The sequence below is a fragment of the Halictus rubicundus genome, chromosome 11 (assembly GCF_050948215.1).
Source record: "Halictus rubicundus isolate RS-2024b chromosome 11, iyHalRubi1_principal, whole genome shotgun sequence".
Classification (NCBI taxonomy): Eukaryota; Metazoa; Arthropoda; class Insecta; order Hymenoptera; family Halictidae; genus Halictus; species Halictus rubicundus.
The window spans coordinates 3,156,107-3,171,705 of NC_135159.1; the positions used below are offsets into that span (position 1 = coordinate 3,156,107).

At 42.8% G+C, this 15,599-nt stretch overlaps 1 protein-coding gene across 8 annotated transcripts in view; it reads left to right on the forward strand.

The window, feature by feature from the left end:
• The window catches only part of LOC143358769 (cytospin-A), a 31,122-nt gene that overhangs the window by 13,032 nt on the left and 2,491 nt on the right, over window positions 1–15,599 (forward strand). For 3 of the 8 annotated variants that reach the window (XM_076796193.1, XM_076796194.1, XM_076796190.1), the window contains 7 exons: window positions 5,851–6,229; window positions 11,080–11,448; window positions 11,527–11,739; window positions 11,815–12,270; window positions 12,345–12,780; window positions 12,986–14,569; window positions 15,132–15,356. In XM_076796193.1, coding sequence (XP_076652308.1) covers window positions 5,851–6,229; window positions 11,080–11,448; window positions 11,527–11,739; window positions 11,815–12,270; window positions 12,345–12,780; window positions 12,986–14,569; window positions 15,132–15,356 — 3,662 coding nt within the window. Of the gene's footprint in view, window positions 1–5,850; window positions 6,230–10,408; window positions 10,578–11,079; window positions 11,449–11,526; window positions 11,740–11,814; window positions 12,271–12,344; window positions 12,781–12,985; window positions 14,585–15,131; window positions 15,357–15,599 lie in introns of those variants that run through there. The other 5 variants (XM_076796191.1, XM_076796192.1, XM_076796196.1 and 2 more) reach the window with 5 other exon arrangements.

The following is a 15,599-nucleotide window of genomic DNA, read 5'->3' on the forward strand; positions in this document are numbered from 1 at the left end:
GCAGCCATTCGCGCCTGCAAGTTAGTGCCGGCGTCGTTTCCCTCCTCGTGGAATCGCCTACGGTGTCGCGTTGCACCACCGGGAATCGGATTTTGCCTATCCGTCGATTCCTCTAGCATCCCCCCCTCCTGATCTTCGATGATCGTCTTGTCCCGGGTCACCCGGTATACTCGATCGTTCGTAGAACCCACTGGATCGCTGGAAAAATTACAATTAAGATCCAATTTCGAAGTATTTGGGATTTGCATCAAGATCGTTCCAGGTTCTTTTCCTACCATAAGTGGCGGGTACATAATAAGTGGTGCATTCGGGTGACAAATTATCTAACAGCCTTCCAATGATTCCAGATTCTTAGATCTCTAGCAGATCAGGTAGCCGATGCAGTCGTGACACTGGTCTCTCCAGATTCCAGAGTCCCAAAGGCAATTTCATCTTGCCCCTATTTAGCCAGGCGTACCGAAATGGTATCGAGCATCATCAATGAAGAATTTCTGATAAAGCGACGTTCTCTGAAATGCTTTATTCACAGATTCACAGTCCGGCGAGGCTTGTAAACACTGAGGCTTATCTTATCGCGTTCTCAATGGGTGTGTAGCAAAGATTGAACGTTGATATCAACGGTCAAGCTGCAGTTACCACCGTTTCGCTCTAACTCATGAGTTACCAGACGATGCGTATTCCCCTCGAAATGCTTCGCCCTCTACCACTAAACGTGGCTCGATTCTCCTCGTAATGGGAATAATGTGACATCGCGTATCCGCTCGTACAGAGTGTCGCTGGAGGAGAATCGAGTCAGATTTAGTGGTAGAGGGGAATACACGCAGTCTGGCAACGTTGCTCCTGAGAGTCAGGACTCAGGATCGAAGCATAAAGTCCCGTACATCATCTGGACCAAAGCATAAGGTTCCCTAAAGCTGTGGCACAAAGTAACAAAATCTTCTAAAACTCGGGGCCAAGGTTTGCCATCCTTATAGCTCAGGAATGTGTCTCTGCTAAGCAGGAATGCGAAGTTAACGAGACAGGAGAAATAGCTAAGAGAATGTGTTTTGTAGGGGGTCGGAGCGGTCGTGTATCGTCCCTGAAACAGCGAGACTCGACTCGTAGCAGGTAGTCGAGTGTCCCGGAGAAGTTCTGGCCACCGGGTACATACCATATGTCGACCGTATGAGAAAACTGGTCGACGGTGAGACGTCTGCAGATTCCGTGGCCTCCTTAAGCAGCTTCTACTTCCCTTCCCCAGCCTCGGCGCTTGTCTGACCATCCTCCATCCTCCGCGGAGTATGTACTCGTTCCCAGAGTGCCGGGACTCGGGACCAGGGGCCGGGGCCGGGATGCACAGGCTGTCTTAAAGCCCCACCAGCTCTCCCGCGGCAATTATCCCTCTTTCTCTTCATTCTCTGCGTTTCTTCTCTCTCTCTCTCTTTCTCTCTCTGCTGCTCTGCTCGGTCGGCTGAAAAATCGACCAACGAGACGAACGATCGAGCCGCATCACCGGCCCAATCGAATGCCCACCGACTTCACGAAACGCTGGTTCTCTGGACCCCTCGTGCCTTCGAACGAGCCGCCGCGGTGATCCTAAATCGACAAAACGTGGCCAAAACCTCGAAAATGAATTTTTCGTTGGAGATACCGCCGTTGTGAACCCCGGAAACTACGTATCACCATTTTCCGTTGAAGTGAAATCATTTTTTCAAATTCTCGTCCGCCGTATTGGGTCGGCCATTTTGTTTTTAGACATTTTAAGTCCAGAATCGTAATCAGTGACCTTGAAATTTTCAACGAGAAATTTTCAAGCAATTCCGGGGTTTTGGCCACGTTTCAGCGATTTTGGACCACTGTGGGGCCCCGTGGGTCCTCTCTCTCAACACATCGAACGGCTAGGCGGAGAATCGGCTACTTCGTGGGCATTCAGCCTTCTACGAAAGTACACTCTCCTGTAAAATGCTTTCCATCGTTAAAAAGACTGCCAAGCAGATTTTTATGACCGTTAAAGCTGCACGACTTTCCACATTCGTACGCTCCCAGCTGACGAACTATTCTGTTCTGAATTTTCTCCGAGATATATCCTCTTATCGAGGAGAACGGAAAGAGTCTTTGCTCCGATTGGAGAAACCCGGCAGAATCTTGCGTAAGAGAAATTTCACTTCCTCGATCGGATGAAAACTAGCCTCCCCCGATGGGCCCTCATCTTTCCTCGTAGGTCGATAACGATCCACGAGGACCGTTGGAATGCCGGAAACCCATCTTCCAAATGGACCAGGCTTCGTCTCGCCGTCGTTACAATATCAACGTATTTTTCCCTCATCGTTCATTCGTAGTGCGTCAAAAATGTTCAGCTGTGAACTTCCCCGCTGTTCTGGGAACCCCTGGGACTTACCCTCATCCCCCATTCCGATCACCAAGCATTCCAGAGCGTGGACATTTTATTATTTTTCGTTCTTACGTTACCCGGGACTAGAAAAAGCGATGAATTATTAACACCAGGTTCACGGGACGCGTTCTGATATTTTTAATTCACGATTATTGAGACTGAAATTGAGAGAGAAATTTATTTTTCTGGATACATATTATTAAAAAGTAATGGCTAAAAATTTTGATAAACGTCCCGTTATTTTTATAATTGATGTAAAATAGTCGCTTTAGTGCTCCGCAAATCCGAATATCTATTTAACATAAAACGAGATCAAGATTTTATGTAGAATCATATGTGCTACAGTGACTCCAATTAATATTGGCACACTCTTAAAAATCGCATAACATTGTCAATATTGGAGTATATTACTTGAATTTTTTTGAGAAGTTGGAACAATTGGTTCGCTTACACAACGTGAAAAAAATGTTTGATTAAAATTACAATTGGTCGAAATTGCAGAGAATGTACTAACAGCTGTATTTTGCAACTTTTTTATGCGGGCTTATATTAAAAATTTAAAAAGTACAATTTCGTATACTCCAATATTGACAATGTTATGCGATTTTTAAGAGTGTGCCAATATTAGTTGGAATCACTGTACATGAGAGGGACGAGTCAATTTTCTGGCACACGGTTTCACTTATAAAGAAATACAGTGACTCCCAAATTATTCGGACACTAGCTATAACTAACTTTACAACTTGATAATTCCTTTGTTAATAAAGCAATCGTCCCGGGAATTGTTTCTAGCAATAAAAGATCTATTAATGTTGATAAACATAAATAATTTATTTGAAAAATATACATAAATTCCATAATAAAAATTAGTAAAAGAAATAATGTACCATTTTTGGCTCACAAAAATATTCGGACAACATTTTGTTTAAGAACATGTCTTAACCTGTTTGGCATATTGTTTGTAATTTTTTAAAAATATTCAACAGTTATATTCGACCACTCAGTTGCAAGTCTTTGTTTTAATTCAGCTATCGATGTAATTGGGGTTTTTCGAATTTTTCTTTCCAATTCATCCCATAAATTCTCGATAGGATTAAGGTCCGGTGATTGGGGCGGCGAATGAAGAATTTTGGGGCAGCGGTATAATACAAATTCTTGCACAATACGTGACTTGTGCTTGGGGTCGTTGTCTTGGTAAAACTTAGAAGTATTATTAAGCCCCATCTTTTCAGCACTTTGAATTAAATTATTTTTGAGTATATTTAAATAATGATTTTTGTCCATGATACCGTCAATAAGCACTAGGTTACCGACTCCATATGACGAAATGCAACCCAGACCATTACGCTGCCTCCGCCGTGTTTCACTGTACCTCTTGTATTTTCAAAATTAAACTCTTTATTCGCTTTCCGCCGCACCATAGTTCTTCCGTCGGAATTGTACAGATTGAATTTGCTTTCATCAGCAAATATGACATCCTTCCACCATGTCTCAGCCTTAGAAATTAGCTCTCTTGCAAAGGTTTTTCGTTTATTCTTTTCGTTGATAAATGGTTTCTTTCTAGCTACTCTTCCATTGTAACCAGCTTGCCTCAGCACTCTCCGAACTGTTTCGGCTGAAACATTTTTGGAGCTTTCTCCTAATAGTTCACTAACTAGTTTTGGAACACTTAAGCGCGGATTTTTTTTTCACTTTCCGAATAATTTTGCTTTTCTCCCTCGTACATAAGAGACTTGGTATTCCAGTTTGCGGAATAGAATCAATGCGATTCTCAATATAAAATCGTCGACAGATATCTGCAGCAGTACTCTTAGTTATACGAAGCATTGCACTAATTTCGCGATAGGTTTTTCCTTTTTCTCGATGAAAAATTACAAGCTGTCGCACATCGAAACTCGTATTCTTTCCTTTGCGACCCATTTTGAACGAATTCACGGTTACTACTGACAGCAGTGAGGTAGCATGGACATCTAATGGTCCACGAGAATCTGTTTATAAACAAACGTTTTCCCGATCTTCGAATATCGCGTCCCCAGAAGGCGATTGCCAGAGAAATATAATACGTGTCCGAATATTTTTGTGAGCCACATATGGTCCATTATTTCGTTTAATAATTTTTATTACGAAACGTATGTATATTTTTCAAATAAATTATACATGTTTATCATCCTTAATAAATGTTTTATTGCTAAAAACAATTTCCAGGGCGATTGCTTTATCAACAAACGAATTATTAAATCATAAAGTTAGTTGTACCTAGTGTCCGAATATTTATGGGAGAAAAATGTTCTACATCCATCTCCCAATTAATTCGAGGGTCGCCCGAAAGGGGCCTCATCGTCGTACAGCCCTGCGCCTACTGTCACGACAGCGTGGTGGGGGTAGCGTCCGTGGTGGGGGGTAGTCTCTCGAGTTTCGTCGTTTCGCGTTCAGTTACCGATGCATCCTCGGGGGTTGAGCATCGTCCTCTTTCGTTCGTTCCTCTCGCGCCTGGTTCGCTCGATCCTCTGAAAGTGAAACGATCGTGTCTCGGCCGTGACGTTCTCCGTTGTCCGTCGAAAATGAATGGCTCGGATCGGGCACCGTCGATCGCGAACCTGTCTCGATCGCTCGACGCGTTCGAGTGATTCCTGTGGTCGATTGGTTTCTTCGAGCGAGTGTCGTTTTCCCATGAAATGACCGACTCGGCACTCGGTCAGGAGAGAACGTTTCCTGAACGGGCTACGACTACGTGACGAGCGCGAGAGGCGGCCGCGCGGCCGTAGATCGTGTAGATCGGCCGCGTCGAATGCAACAAGTGGTCGGTGTGCGTGTAGTGTCGGATGCTGAAATGGAAACGGGACCTAGTTGATCCCTCGTCCTCGGTGGATCCTAGTGGACCAGCATCTTCCTCCTGCGTTCAGTGACTCCGAGAGGAACCTCGAAGCCGGGACGAAAGTGGCTCGAGGTCGCGGCGCGGCGTCTCGCGTGTATCTTCTTCGTCTTCGGTGGCCGATCATCTCCGCTCGCCCCACCCCCAGCGACTTCGAAAGATATTCTTTTTTTTCTCTCTCTGTCGTGAAAGTGACTCTCTTTCTTCTTTTCTCTGTAGACGGAGAAAATCCTGTGTGATAGCGATCGTTCGTAGGAATCGTCCTGACAGTTATCGGCCGAGCGAGCCAGCCGGGATGGATTCTGAGATGAGTCTCTTATCGACCGGGATCGCGTTTCGCGCGTCCTGCCCTCGTCCACGAGAATCGAACGCCGTCGGACAGTTTCTCGGGACGTGTGCTTCTGCGTCCTCTCGAATAATGTTTCTCGAGCGAGCGTGACCGAGAGCAAAGGACTCCGGTGTGTCATCGACGACGACTCCCTCGTGATCTATCCCTCCCCCCCACCCCCTTCCTCCGGTGTGTGTATCGGAATAATGAATTTACGATTGAGTGCCCAGTGAAACGGTGACGGTCGACCATGATGAAGTTCAAATCGCTGTTTCGCAGAGGACAACAAAACCAACCGGCGCAGCCACAGCAGCAGCAGCAGCAGCAACCGACGCAGCCGCAGCAGCAGCAGCAACAACAACAACAGGAGCAACAGCACGTTCCGCTCCGACAGGCTGCCAGCGCCTCCTCGCTCGAAGCAAAGAACGAGAACCCTCCCGTGGGGAACTGGGGCTCCCTCGGTAAGGAAGGCTCGAAAGGGAACCCGAAGGGAAACTACAACTCGAAGGGACCCGCCAAGGGGTCCAGGATGCAGGAGCTTGAGCGTGAGATCGAAGTGTTGCGCAAGGAACGCGGTCGGCTCGAGTCCAATCTGAGAGAGGCGTCCTGCGACGCTCAGAATCTGCGCGAGCTGCAAGCCGAACTCACTTCGATCAAGGTAAATCCCGTAGAACAACCTGAAGGGTAGCCTGGCGAATCCGGCCGCCCTCGATCGCAAACCAACATCACCCTAACCTAAACAAAAACGTCACCCTGGCTAGGAGAATGCCATAAAAACGTCATCGCTACACCGCATTTTGCTGACTTACGCGTTCTTGACAAAAATGACTTGGTGCGAGTTAAAACAGCTTTTAGCCTATCAACCCTTTGCACTCGGAGCTACAGTAACGAGCAAAACTGAGTACACTATTTGAAGCAACATAACTTTTTGAAAATTAGATCAAATCACTTGAATGTTATTGAGAAGTTAGAAGGATTAGTTTATTAGACGAGATGTAAAAACTTTTTGAAAAAAATATGAATTGGTCGGAATCGCAAAAGAAATAGTAAAAGTTGGTTTTTTCAGCTTTTTTATCTGAGCCTGTATTGAAAATTTAAAGAATGTATTTGATTCGCTCGAATAAATTATATCCATGCTGAAAATTTCACCGATATTGGTTAATTCGTTTACGAGTTATAAACGATTAAAAGTGCGAGTTTAAGTTGAAAATCGTGAAAAATGGCAATTTTTCCACTTTTAAGCGTTTATAACTCGTAAACGAATTAACCAAAATAGATTCTTTAAATTTTCAATACAGGCTCAGATAAAAAAGCTGAAAAAAACAACTTTTACTATTTCTTTTGTGATTCCGACCAATTCAAATTTTTGACACCTCGTCTAATAAACTAATCCTTCTAACTTCTCAATAACATTCAAGTCATTTGATGTAATTTTTAAAAAGTTATGTTGCTTCAAATAGTGTAGACTCAGTTTTGCTCGTTACTGTATATGCACTCGGAAACCAAACATTTCTACCGACCTAGAATATTTCCATTCTATACGATTTCTTTTTACTTTATGGATATCAAACTGATGTAATACCACGCGCGATATTTAAATGTTCAGCAATTTATTACATACGAGGGAATTTAATAATATCGAGAATATTTTGAATAATGTGTACAGTCATATTTATTGGCGCCCCACTCGTGTGCAATTTATTTGACGATTACAACGATTGGAACTTCTTCGACGAAAGCGAAAATTCATCTATTTATTGTACACCCATGCATTTTCCAATGGCTGAATATTGACTACAGTAAAGTAGAATTTCATTTGAATTCAATAGGAATTAACAACATAGACATTTAGCAGATTCGTATTTTACGTAAGTCTGATAATTGATCGGAGGAGCCTAGGGAGTTACGCCAGAGAGACTTCAATGCCCGTTTGTTCCGCGTCTAGCTCCCCTCTCTGTTCGGTGTCCGCGCGTGGTTCGAACTCGATCCTCCCACCTGAATCCTCTATCCCCGATGTCGCGTAATATCGTCGACCTTACAAGGAAAACAAACACGGGGGAGTCACCGTCGATATCGAGGGCGGTTTCGAACCGTCGTCGAGCGACTGCCGAGATCCAAGGCGAACGTGGGTGATCCGTGTTCTTTTTCTTTATTTCCTCTCGAGCCGAGCGCGATATTACGAAAAGCGGACATTACGTAATCGGAGGCTGTAATCTCATCGTCTCCGGCCCGTGATACCGAGTCCATTTTATTGGCGGGAACGATCTTTTTTCGCTATGAGACAAGTGCTAGATGTATACTTCTGCCGCCCAGGGGTTACCAGTACAGGGTGTATAAAAATTATATGTCACGATCATCATAGCGTAATTCCACACCTACGGATCGGTGGAGATCTATGGAAAAAATGCACCGCAAAATTCATTTTTACCTCGATAATTAAGGTCAAAGTAACGAAAAATGTGAGTGATGAGTACTATACGATACAATAAAAGAAAATTTTTCGACACTTTGACCTTGATTTCCAAGGTCAAGGTGAATTTTGCGGTGCATTTTTTAAACGGATTTCCACCGATCCAGAGGTCTAGAATCACGCTACGGTGGTCGTGACATATAATTTTTATACACCCTGTACACCTCAGCTCTCCTTACAGGGTCAACTCTACAGGCTTATTTTGTTGAACCTATTTTTCAGATATGGGGGGAGTTAGGTACTTGGATTCTGCTTTCCCCTCCTGTAGGCTTTAACACTTTGACTGCCAAACTTGAAACATCAAAAATTCCATGAAATAAAACCAAGTTATTTAACACGTTAAGTGCCCAGCCCGATTTTACTTGCCGTTCCGTTCAGGCCATAGTTAGGTCTGTAAGGATCGGCGAGGCACTTCTCGTAGTTTGGTTATTAATGTATATATAGAGGAAAGTTTTTACGCACAATTATATTTATCAATATAGTTACTAATTTTAACAAAAAAAAAAATTTTTTAGAAAAAAAATTTATTATTAAAAATTAGCAAATTTATTTTTAAAAACTAACAAGTTTAGAACAAAATTAATAATAAATGAACCATATGGAAAATTAACAATAATAAACTTAAACAAATTATAATACTAGTGAATAAAATGAATAAACTTAACAAAACGCTATTCGCTATCCGAGACATTCTCAGTACTTTGATTGCGACCCAAAATCATTGACTCTCGTGATCTTGCACATCTCGATCTATCCTTACATTCTTATTACTTTTTCAATAGTTATAAAACATATATTAAAAACAAATTAAGAATACATAAAAATGATTGATATATAATTATTGCAAAATTGTATTATGCATAAAAATGGTTATTATATGATTATTATTAACAATTTCCATCCTAATACGCATGTTTTGCAAAAGACATGTATTTCATATCGTGATATACACGAATATTGAACTTTCCCAGTAAATTCCCCACTGTAACTGTGGCGAACAAATGGCAAAATTTTTTACAACCAAATTTATTTACAAATGTATACTCATTGTTAATTATTCACAGAAAATTAAATTTAACAATATAACTAATACATTTAAAAAGAAAATAACAAATTTTCCACGATAGATCCTAAAGGAAAGGTATGGACACTTCTTAAAAAGTTTATAAAATTGAGAGTCGCAAAAAGTGTCAGACAAAACTATGAAATTCTTAAACTATAATAAGTAATGTATCCGAATATGCATAAATCTCAGGACATGTTTTGCCGTTTTTGTTTTATGTTAATTTGAAGTTTTATATGCAATTAACAAATAAAACCACCGTTGAAAATGTGTACAAAAATTAATCTACTTTATTAAATGTATAAAGAATGCATATTCCTTGGTAAACACTTTCCATTACACAGAATTATTATTGCACACTCATTTACAGTTAATATAATATTTTTCGATTTTTGGCACTTTAGAGAGTGCCTCCATGGCCAAATTTTTGTACAAAAATCTAAATTTGGTTACTAATGCATATGTAATGGTAATTAGTCACAAAAAATTAAATTTAACAATAAAATTAATAAGTTGAAAAAAAAATTATTTTTATGCATAAAAAAATTGTTAAACGATTTTTAAATGAATAATAATATGAATTTCCTGCGTGTGTTAATGAAATAAAAATTGAAAAAAATTAAATGTACGATATTGAGTAGTCCTCCAACTTTCTTGAATTTTATAGATCCTAATCAAATTTAGTGCAATGAATATATCAACGTAAAGATTCATTTTAAAACCTGAGCAAATAATTCCGTCACCCACATATGGGTGACATGGCAGTCAACGTGTTAAATGATTTCTTGTAATTTCATACAACGGGATTGAAACATGTTATTTTTATGTTTAAATTGGTCAACATATTTATTTATTTGTTTTTATTGTTGTGACTTGTGCCTCTGGCATTTTTTCAAAAATTTGTCGTCTCTGGACTTTGCTATCTGGGACGACTGATGTATCTGAAATATTCTTCCTTTCCTCTTTTTATTATCGTCGCTTCAGTGATCTCGCTTATCGATTCGCGGCTCAGACAGGAAATAAAAAAAGCGTAGAAACGTTTGTAAACAGGCTTTGTATTATAGCCTCCGGCGAAAGAAAATACAAGCACCAGCTCTCGTAATCGTTCGTGGAACCATTTGAATGTTTATCGATCGGTCGATAAGGGAACTCTGTGTTTTGATTTTTTATCGATTCATATTTGATTTGGATCAACTATTAAGCTTGAGAGTGTACGCATTTATCCCCTTATCGTGGAATATCGAATCGGATTGGCGACGAAGATTTCAAACATGTTTCTATAATGTATATATTTAAAAGTAAAACAATATTTCATGGAGAAATGCCGGCCCTAGAAGGTTAGCGTCGAAGTCCCGCGTACTCGAAGTTGAGGCAGAGGGCGCGAAGCGTGGGGATGTTTACGAAGGAAGGGAAAGCTTGTGAAGCGAAACGACCGCGAACGCTATGAAAAAACGTTGTCTCTCTTCGTCCACGGTAAACGACAAGGGTCATCTTGCTTTCGAAATTGTTTACGTTCGCACGGGGAATCGTGAGTGCACGGCTGTCTGCCTGGCCTCTCGAACGTTTAGCGAAACGGTCGCGGTAACGGTTTACAGACCTAACCTCGATCAGTGACATTTATCGGCCGGGTTTCTGGTCGGGATCGTGGAAAAATCGCTCGCCTTGAATCGGCGAACGATTTCTCGGTATTGTCACGGTACACCGTGCGACTGAGCATATCGTGTTTCCCTGTATCGTTTGGCCCGAGTAATTAGAGTCTAGTCGGCCTCCATGTTCTCTTTTACATAAGCGATTCTCTAGACATCGTGTGTCCTTTTTTTTCCCGCTCCAACGTAAATAAAACTTCAAAGAGAAATTTCCGAACGTGTTCACGTTTTCACGCTTCTCTTCCACATCGTAATGAGAATATAATGCGTAGCTTGTAAGGAATTAAGTTGGCAAAGTAATTATTTGTATTTTTTGCTGTGTAACGTAGGAGCAGCACAGCTTGGAGTTAGAACGTCTGACAGAGGAGAACGAGACTCTTCGTGCGAGGCTCAGAGACGTAGCTCACTCTCCATTGTCCGATTCGGAGAAGCAACAGCTGTTGTTGGATGCGTCTAGACTACACAACTCTGCGCCGGCATCCATAGCTATACCTCAAGATGAAGCTACTACCCCTATCACGTCAATGCCCCATGACAGCACTCAGTGTACCACCCCGGATTGGGACAAACACTCTTCCAGTTCTGTATCGGAGGTTTCTGTCGCATGTCTGCAAGATAGGATATTGCAAATGGAGGAGACACATTATTCGACGAACGAGGAGCTGCAAGCAACGATACAAGAATTGAGCGACTTACAAGTAAGACTTTAGGTCACACAAACGTCGATGTGTCTGGTAACAAAGCGTAAACAATCATTCTTTGGTTTCATCTTGCAGGCACAGCTTACGGAGCTGCAAGCCGACAATGAAAGGTTGACGGAGGAGAAGGATGTGCTCCTGGAATCGTTGTGCAGGCAAACAGAGAAGCTGGAAGACTCGCGATCGAAGGTGGACACGTTGCAGGGCCTGCTTTTAAGGGAGGAACAGCCTCAAGAGCCTTCTAAAGGGTATAACACGGAGAGGGAGCAGAAGCTGGTAGATCTTTTAAAGGTATGCACACTGACAGCTAAAATTGTGTTAGCACGACGCGTAAAGCAGCGTACTGACTAGATTCATTGATCACAGAGTGCTCAAGAAGAACGAGAGTCGCTGCTACAGAAGCAGGAAGAGTTGACGTCGGAGCTGAAGGTTCTTCGAGCTGCTGCGGAGGTTAGTGCTACGGAAACGGAGCGTCTAACAAAGTGCGTTCACCTGTTGGAGTCGACTGTAGAGGTAGCTAGCAATGAACGAAAGCAATTGGACATGGAGTTGGCGGAGGCCAGACAGGAGGGGGCGAACAGGAGCATAGAGATTAGTAGGCTAGCTACCTTGCTGGAGAACGCCCGGGCGAAGATTGAGGAGTTGGAACAGTCCAGACAGGTGGAGAGCAAGAGCGAGGCTGACGAGCTGTTGGACGCTGCGAGGAGGGAGAAAGACACATTAGAGACGCAGGCAGCGGCTCTTCAAGAGCAACTGGCTCGCTCTCATTGCGACCACGATCGGCTTAAGGATCAATTCTCTCAGCTTCAAGAGGAACACAAAGTACAAATTATAACTGTAGTAATTAGTAGATTCTTTGAACGGGGATAGGTACTGACGTCGGGTGTATCTTGTAGGTAGCCCGCAACAACGCGAAATCGGCCATTGACGACTTAGAGTACCGACTGGACCAACTGAAAGACGAACGGTTGTCCGTGAGCACCGAGTTGCAGCTCGTTAGAGATTCCCTGGCGGAATTGCAGGCGCAATGTCAGAGGCATTTAGAAGATAAAAGAGAGCTGAAAGCTGCATTGAATGAGGCGCAACGAAGGGAACGCGAGGCTCAATCGAGACAGTACGAGTTGGAGAGAGCCTTGGCTGAGGAGCGGAAGTTGAGGCAAGAGGAAGTCGTCGAGTGGGAGCAGTTCCAAACGGACCTGTTGATGACCGTGAGAGTCGCGAACGACTTCAAGACCGAGGCTCAGAGTGAGCTGGAGCGGGTCGTGATGGAAAACAAGGCGCAGCGGGACAAGCTCAGAGCGCTGGAGGCTCAGCTCGACAAGCTCAACAAAGGTAAGTGAGGCCACACGGTCCCGAACAGAGACTTTGTTCTCGACGGACAGACGTTTATTTTTTTTTTTTAACATGCTCTTAGGGAAGCGTACAGCGTATTCCAGTTTATAATTTTCTTTTTGTTCGTCGCCGACTGAGCCGGAGTATTAATTAATGCAATATCTGTTGTCTGTTTTTTTTTTTCCAACTTTCATTCGGATGACAGCCAGCACTCCAGTCCCTCAATGTAAGACATACGGTGGTAGCACGATCAGAAGTAGTCGCAAGCCTGCGAGCAATATATTGAAACGAGGCCGCACTATAGTTAAGAAACGGCACGACTCTAAGAAGGGTACGTTGAGTAGTTACACGTCGAACGACCCGGATCCGTGTCACACGGATAAAAACTCGGAACCCGAAGAGCCCGAGGACTCGGTCGCTCCCGAAGTAATTCGTTTAAACACGGAATCGCACGATCACGCTCGATTAACGGGTTCCAAGGAACCGATTCAATTGGACGACAAGCTAATCTCTGGCAAAGAAATCGAATTCTGTCCTGCCTTCGATCTGGACACGGTCCTAAACGGTTTAGAGGATTCGCGCGTCTTACAGAATCGCACGGACGATAGTAAGAGGTCCGACGAATTGTTGAAGTGTTCAGAGGATCATCCGAAATCGAACGTAACTAGCTCAGCTGCGAAATCATCCTTGTTGAACGATATAAAAGGTATTCAGAACATGGGGATGGACTCCTACGGCATTAGTATCTCGAATAGCAAATTTTACGTTCCTATGAATTACGTTTTCTCCGGCGTGGAGAACGCGTTAGACGATTTGAAGTTTGAGGTGGACCCGGGGATGAGGAAGGTGTTGCAAGAGTGTACTCGAAGAACCAACAATATCGCGGAACAAGAATCTCCGACGTTGAGTAACCCAGAGCTCGAAAGGGACAAGGAGAACTTGTCCGAGGAATTCGATGCGATTACCAAGTCGGAGGAAAAGTTCAACAGCGATGGTTTCCTCAATAAAAAGCGCAAGTTACTTCCGAACAAGACTGAGCCCAACACTGGCGGTGAAATCTCAATTTTGGACACCGTTCCGAAGAGCAATATCTCCAGGACTAAATTGTGGAATAAAAGTTATTCCGTTTCACTGGAGAACATCGACCTGCATGGGAAATCGAAAAGCGATGAAGAATTGCTGCTCAACGATTACGATAATGTTAAGAAAAGTGCCATACATTACAGGAATAAGACAGACCAATCGTATTTGAGACCGCAGAGTGTACCAGTCGAATCTTACTTATATAGGAATTCGGATACGAAGAAGACTAACACAGAAACCACTCGAAAAGAGAAAACTGTAGCTATTCTATCTTCCTTGGAAAACTTACCTAGATCTCCGCTCGACTCACCAACAACGCCGGAAGAAATTAATTTGTACTCGAAGGAGAATAGTCGAGATGACTCGGACTCGTCATCTCCAACTCAGAAAATATCGAGTGAGTCGCAGAAGGCAAAGAGCTTGAGTCTATGCGAAGCGAATAGGTTGAAACGTATACAGTTTTTGAACACTAATCTGTCCGAGTCCGACGAATCAACTGTGGAACAAGTTGTAACTGACTCTGCGATTTCTGATGAGAAACAGTCGCCCGAGAGCGACGCGCACGTAAGCCCGAATGGCAAAGGCGGTCAGAACGATTCCTTGTTCAGCGGCAAGGAAAAGACTCTGATAGGGAGGACGTCGTCTTTAAGAGAAAAATTTGAGACGATTATTGAAGACGTGGAACTGAGACCAGGCCGGCAAATAGGTACAAAACGCGACCGTAAGTCGGCCAGTAGTGTGAAAAACGTGGTTGCTTGCATCGCAGAATTCGATCCCATATTGTCTGTCCTGGTTTCTTATACTCTAGCAAATGACACACCACCGAAGTACACCCTTCTCGTTTCTAGCCTCAACAACTCTTCTAGGTCCTATCTCTTACCACCTCACGTTGTTTCAAATCAGTAACCATCACCACACACGTTCTCTAGTGTTGTCCTTCTTATTCTGGAATATATGTATGTATATATGTATATATGTACATATATATGTATATATATATATATTTATTTATTTGCTTTATGTTTTTGTCCCTGGTCGTACCGTGCATTGGTATACAAGTCGGTGTGTAAATACAGAACTGGTATATATAAACTCTACGTTAAGAATCCGAAGACTCGAATGAGTTTTGTTCTAGCGTTTCTATTTTCTGTTATTTCCTTTATTCCTTTTTTATCTCGTTATATTTGTGCTTATCTTTTGATTATATGTAATACATAGTGCTTATTGCTTTTCTTTTCGTTTTCTCGATCGACGGTCGGGTCCAGTAGACGGTGTCAACATTCTGGCAATGTTTCCAGCTAATCAGAAAGTGATACAACAGCCGCCGCAGAGGCCTGCTAGCACTCCGACCGAGACTCAACAGTGCGTGTTGACCAGCGTGCAACAGGAGATAGCTGCTCGACGAAAAGCGAACATTTCCAGGCAGGACTCGAGGCTGTCGGTGAAGTGTTTGATCGAGAGCATCGAGAACGCCACCAAACAGGCTAAAGCAGGTACAGTAAATATTTTATCTCGAACGAATTATAATTATTAACACGTTAAGTGCCAAATATCAACCCCAGAGATTCTGACAAAATCGGAGTAATTTAATTAATGAAACCAAAACTAGAAATTTAAAATGTATTATAGCGGATGCTGTGTTAACCCCTTTGAATTCGAAAGACTCCAATAAAATTCGGTTTGTCTGGATATATTATAATGAAAATGAATCTCTAAACCCAGTCAAAAATCACTGT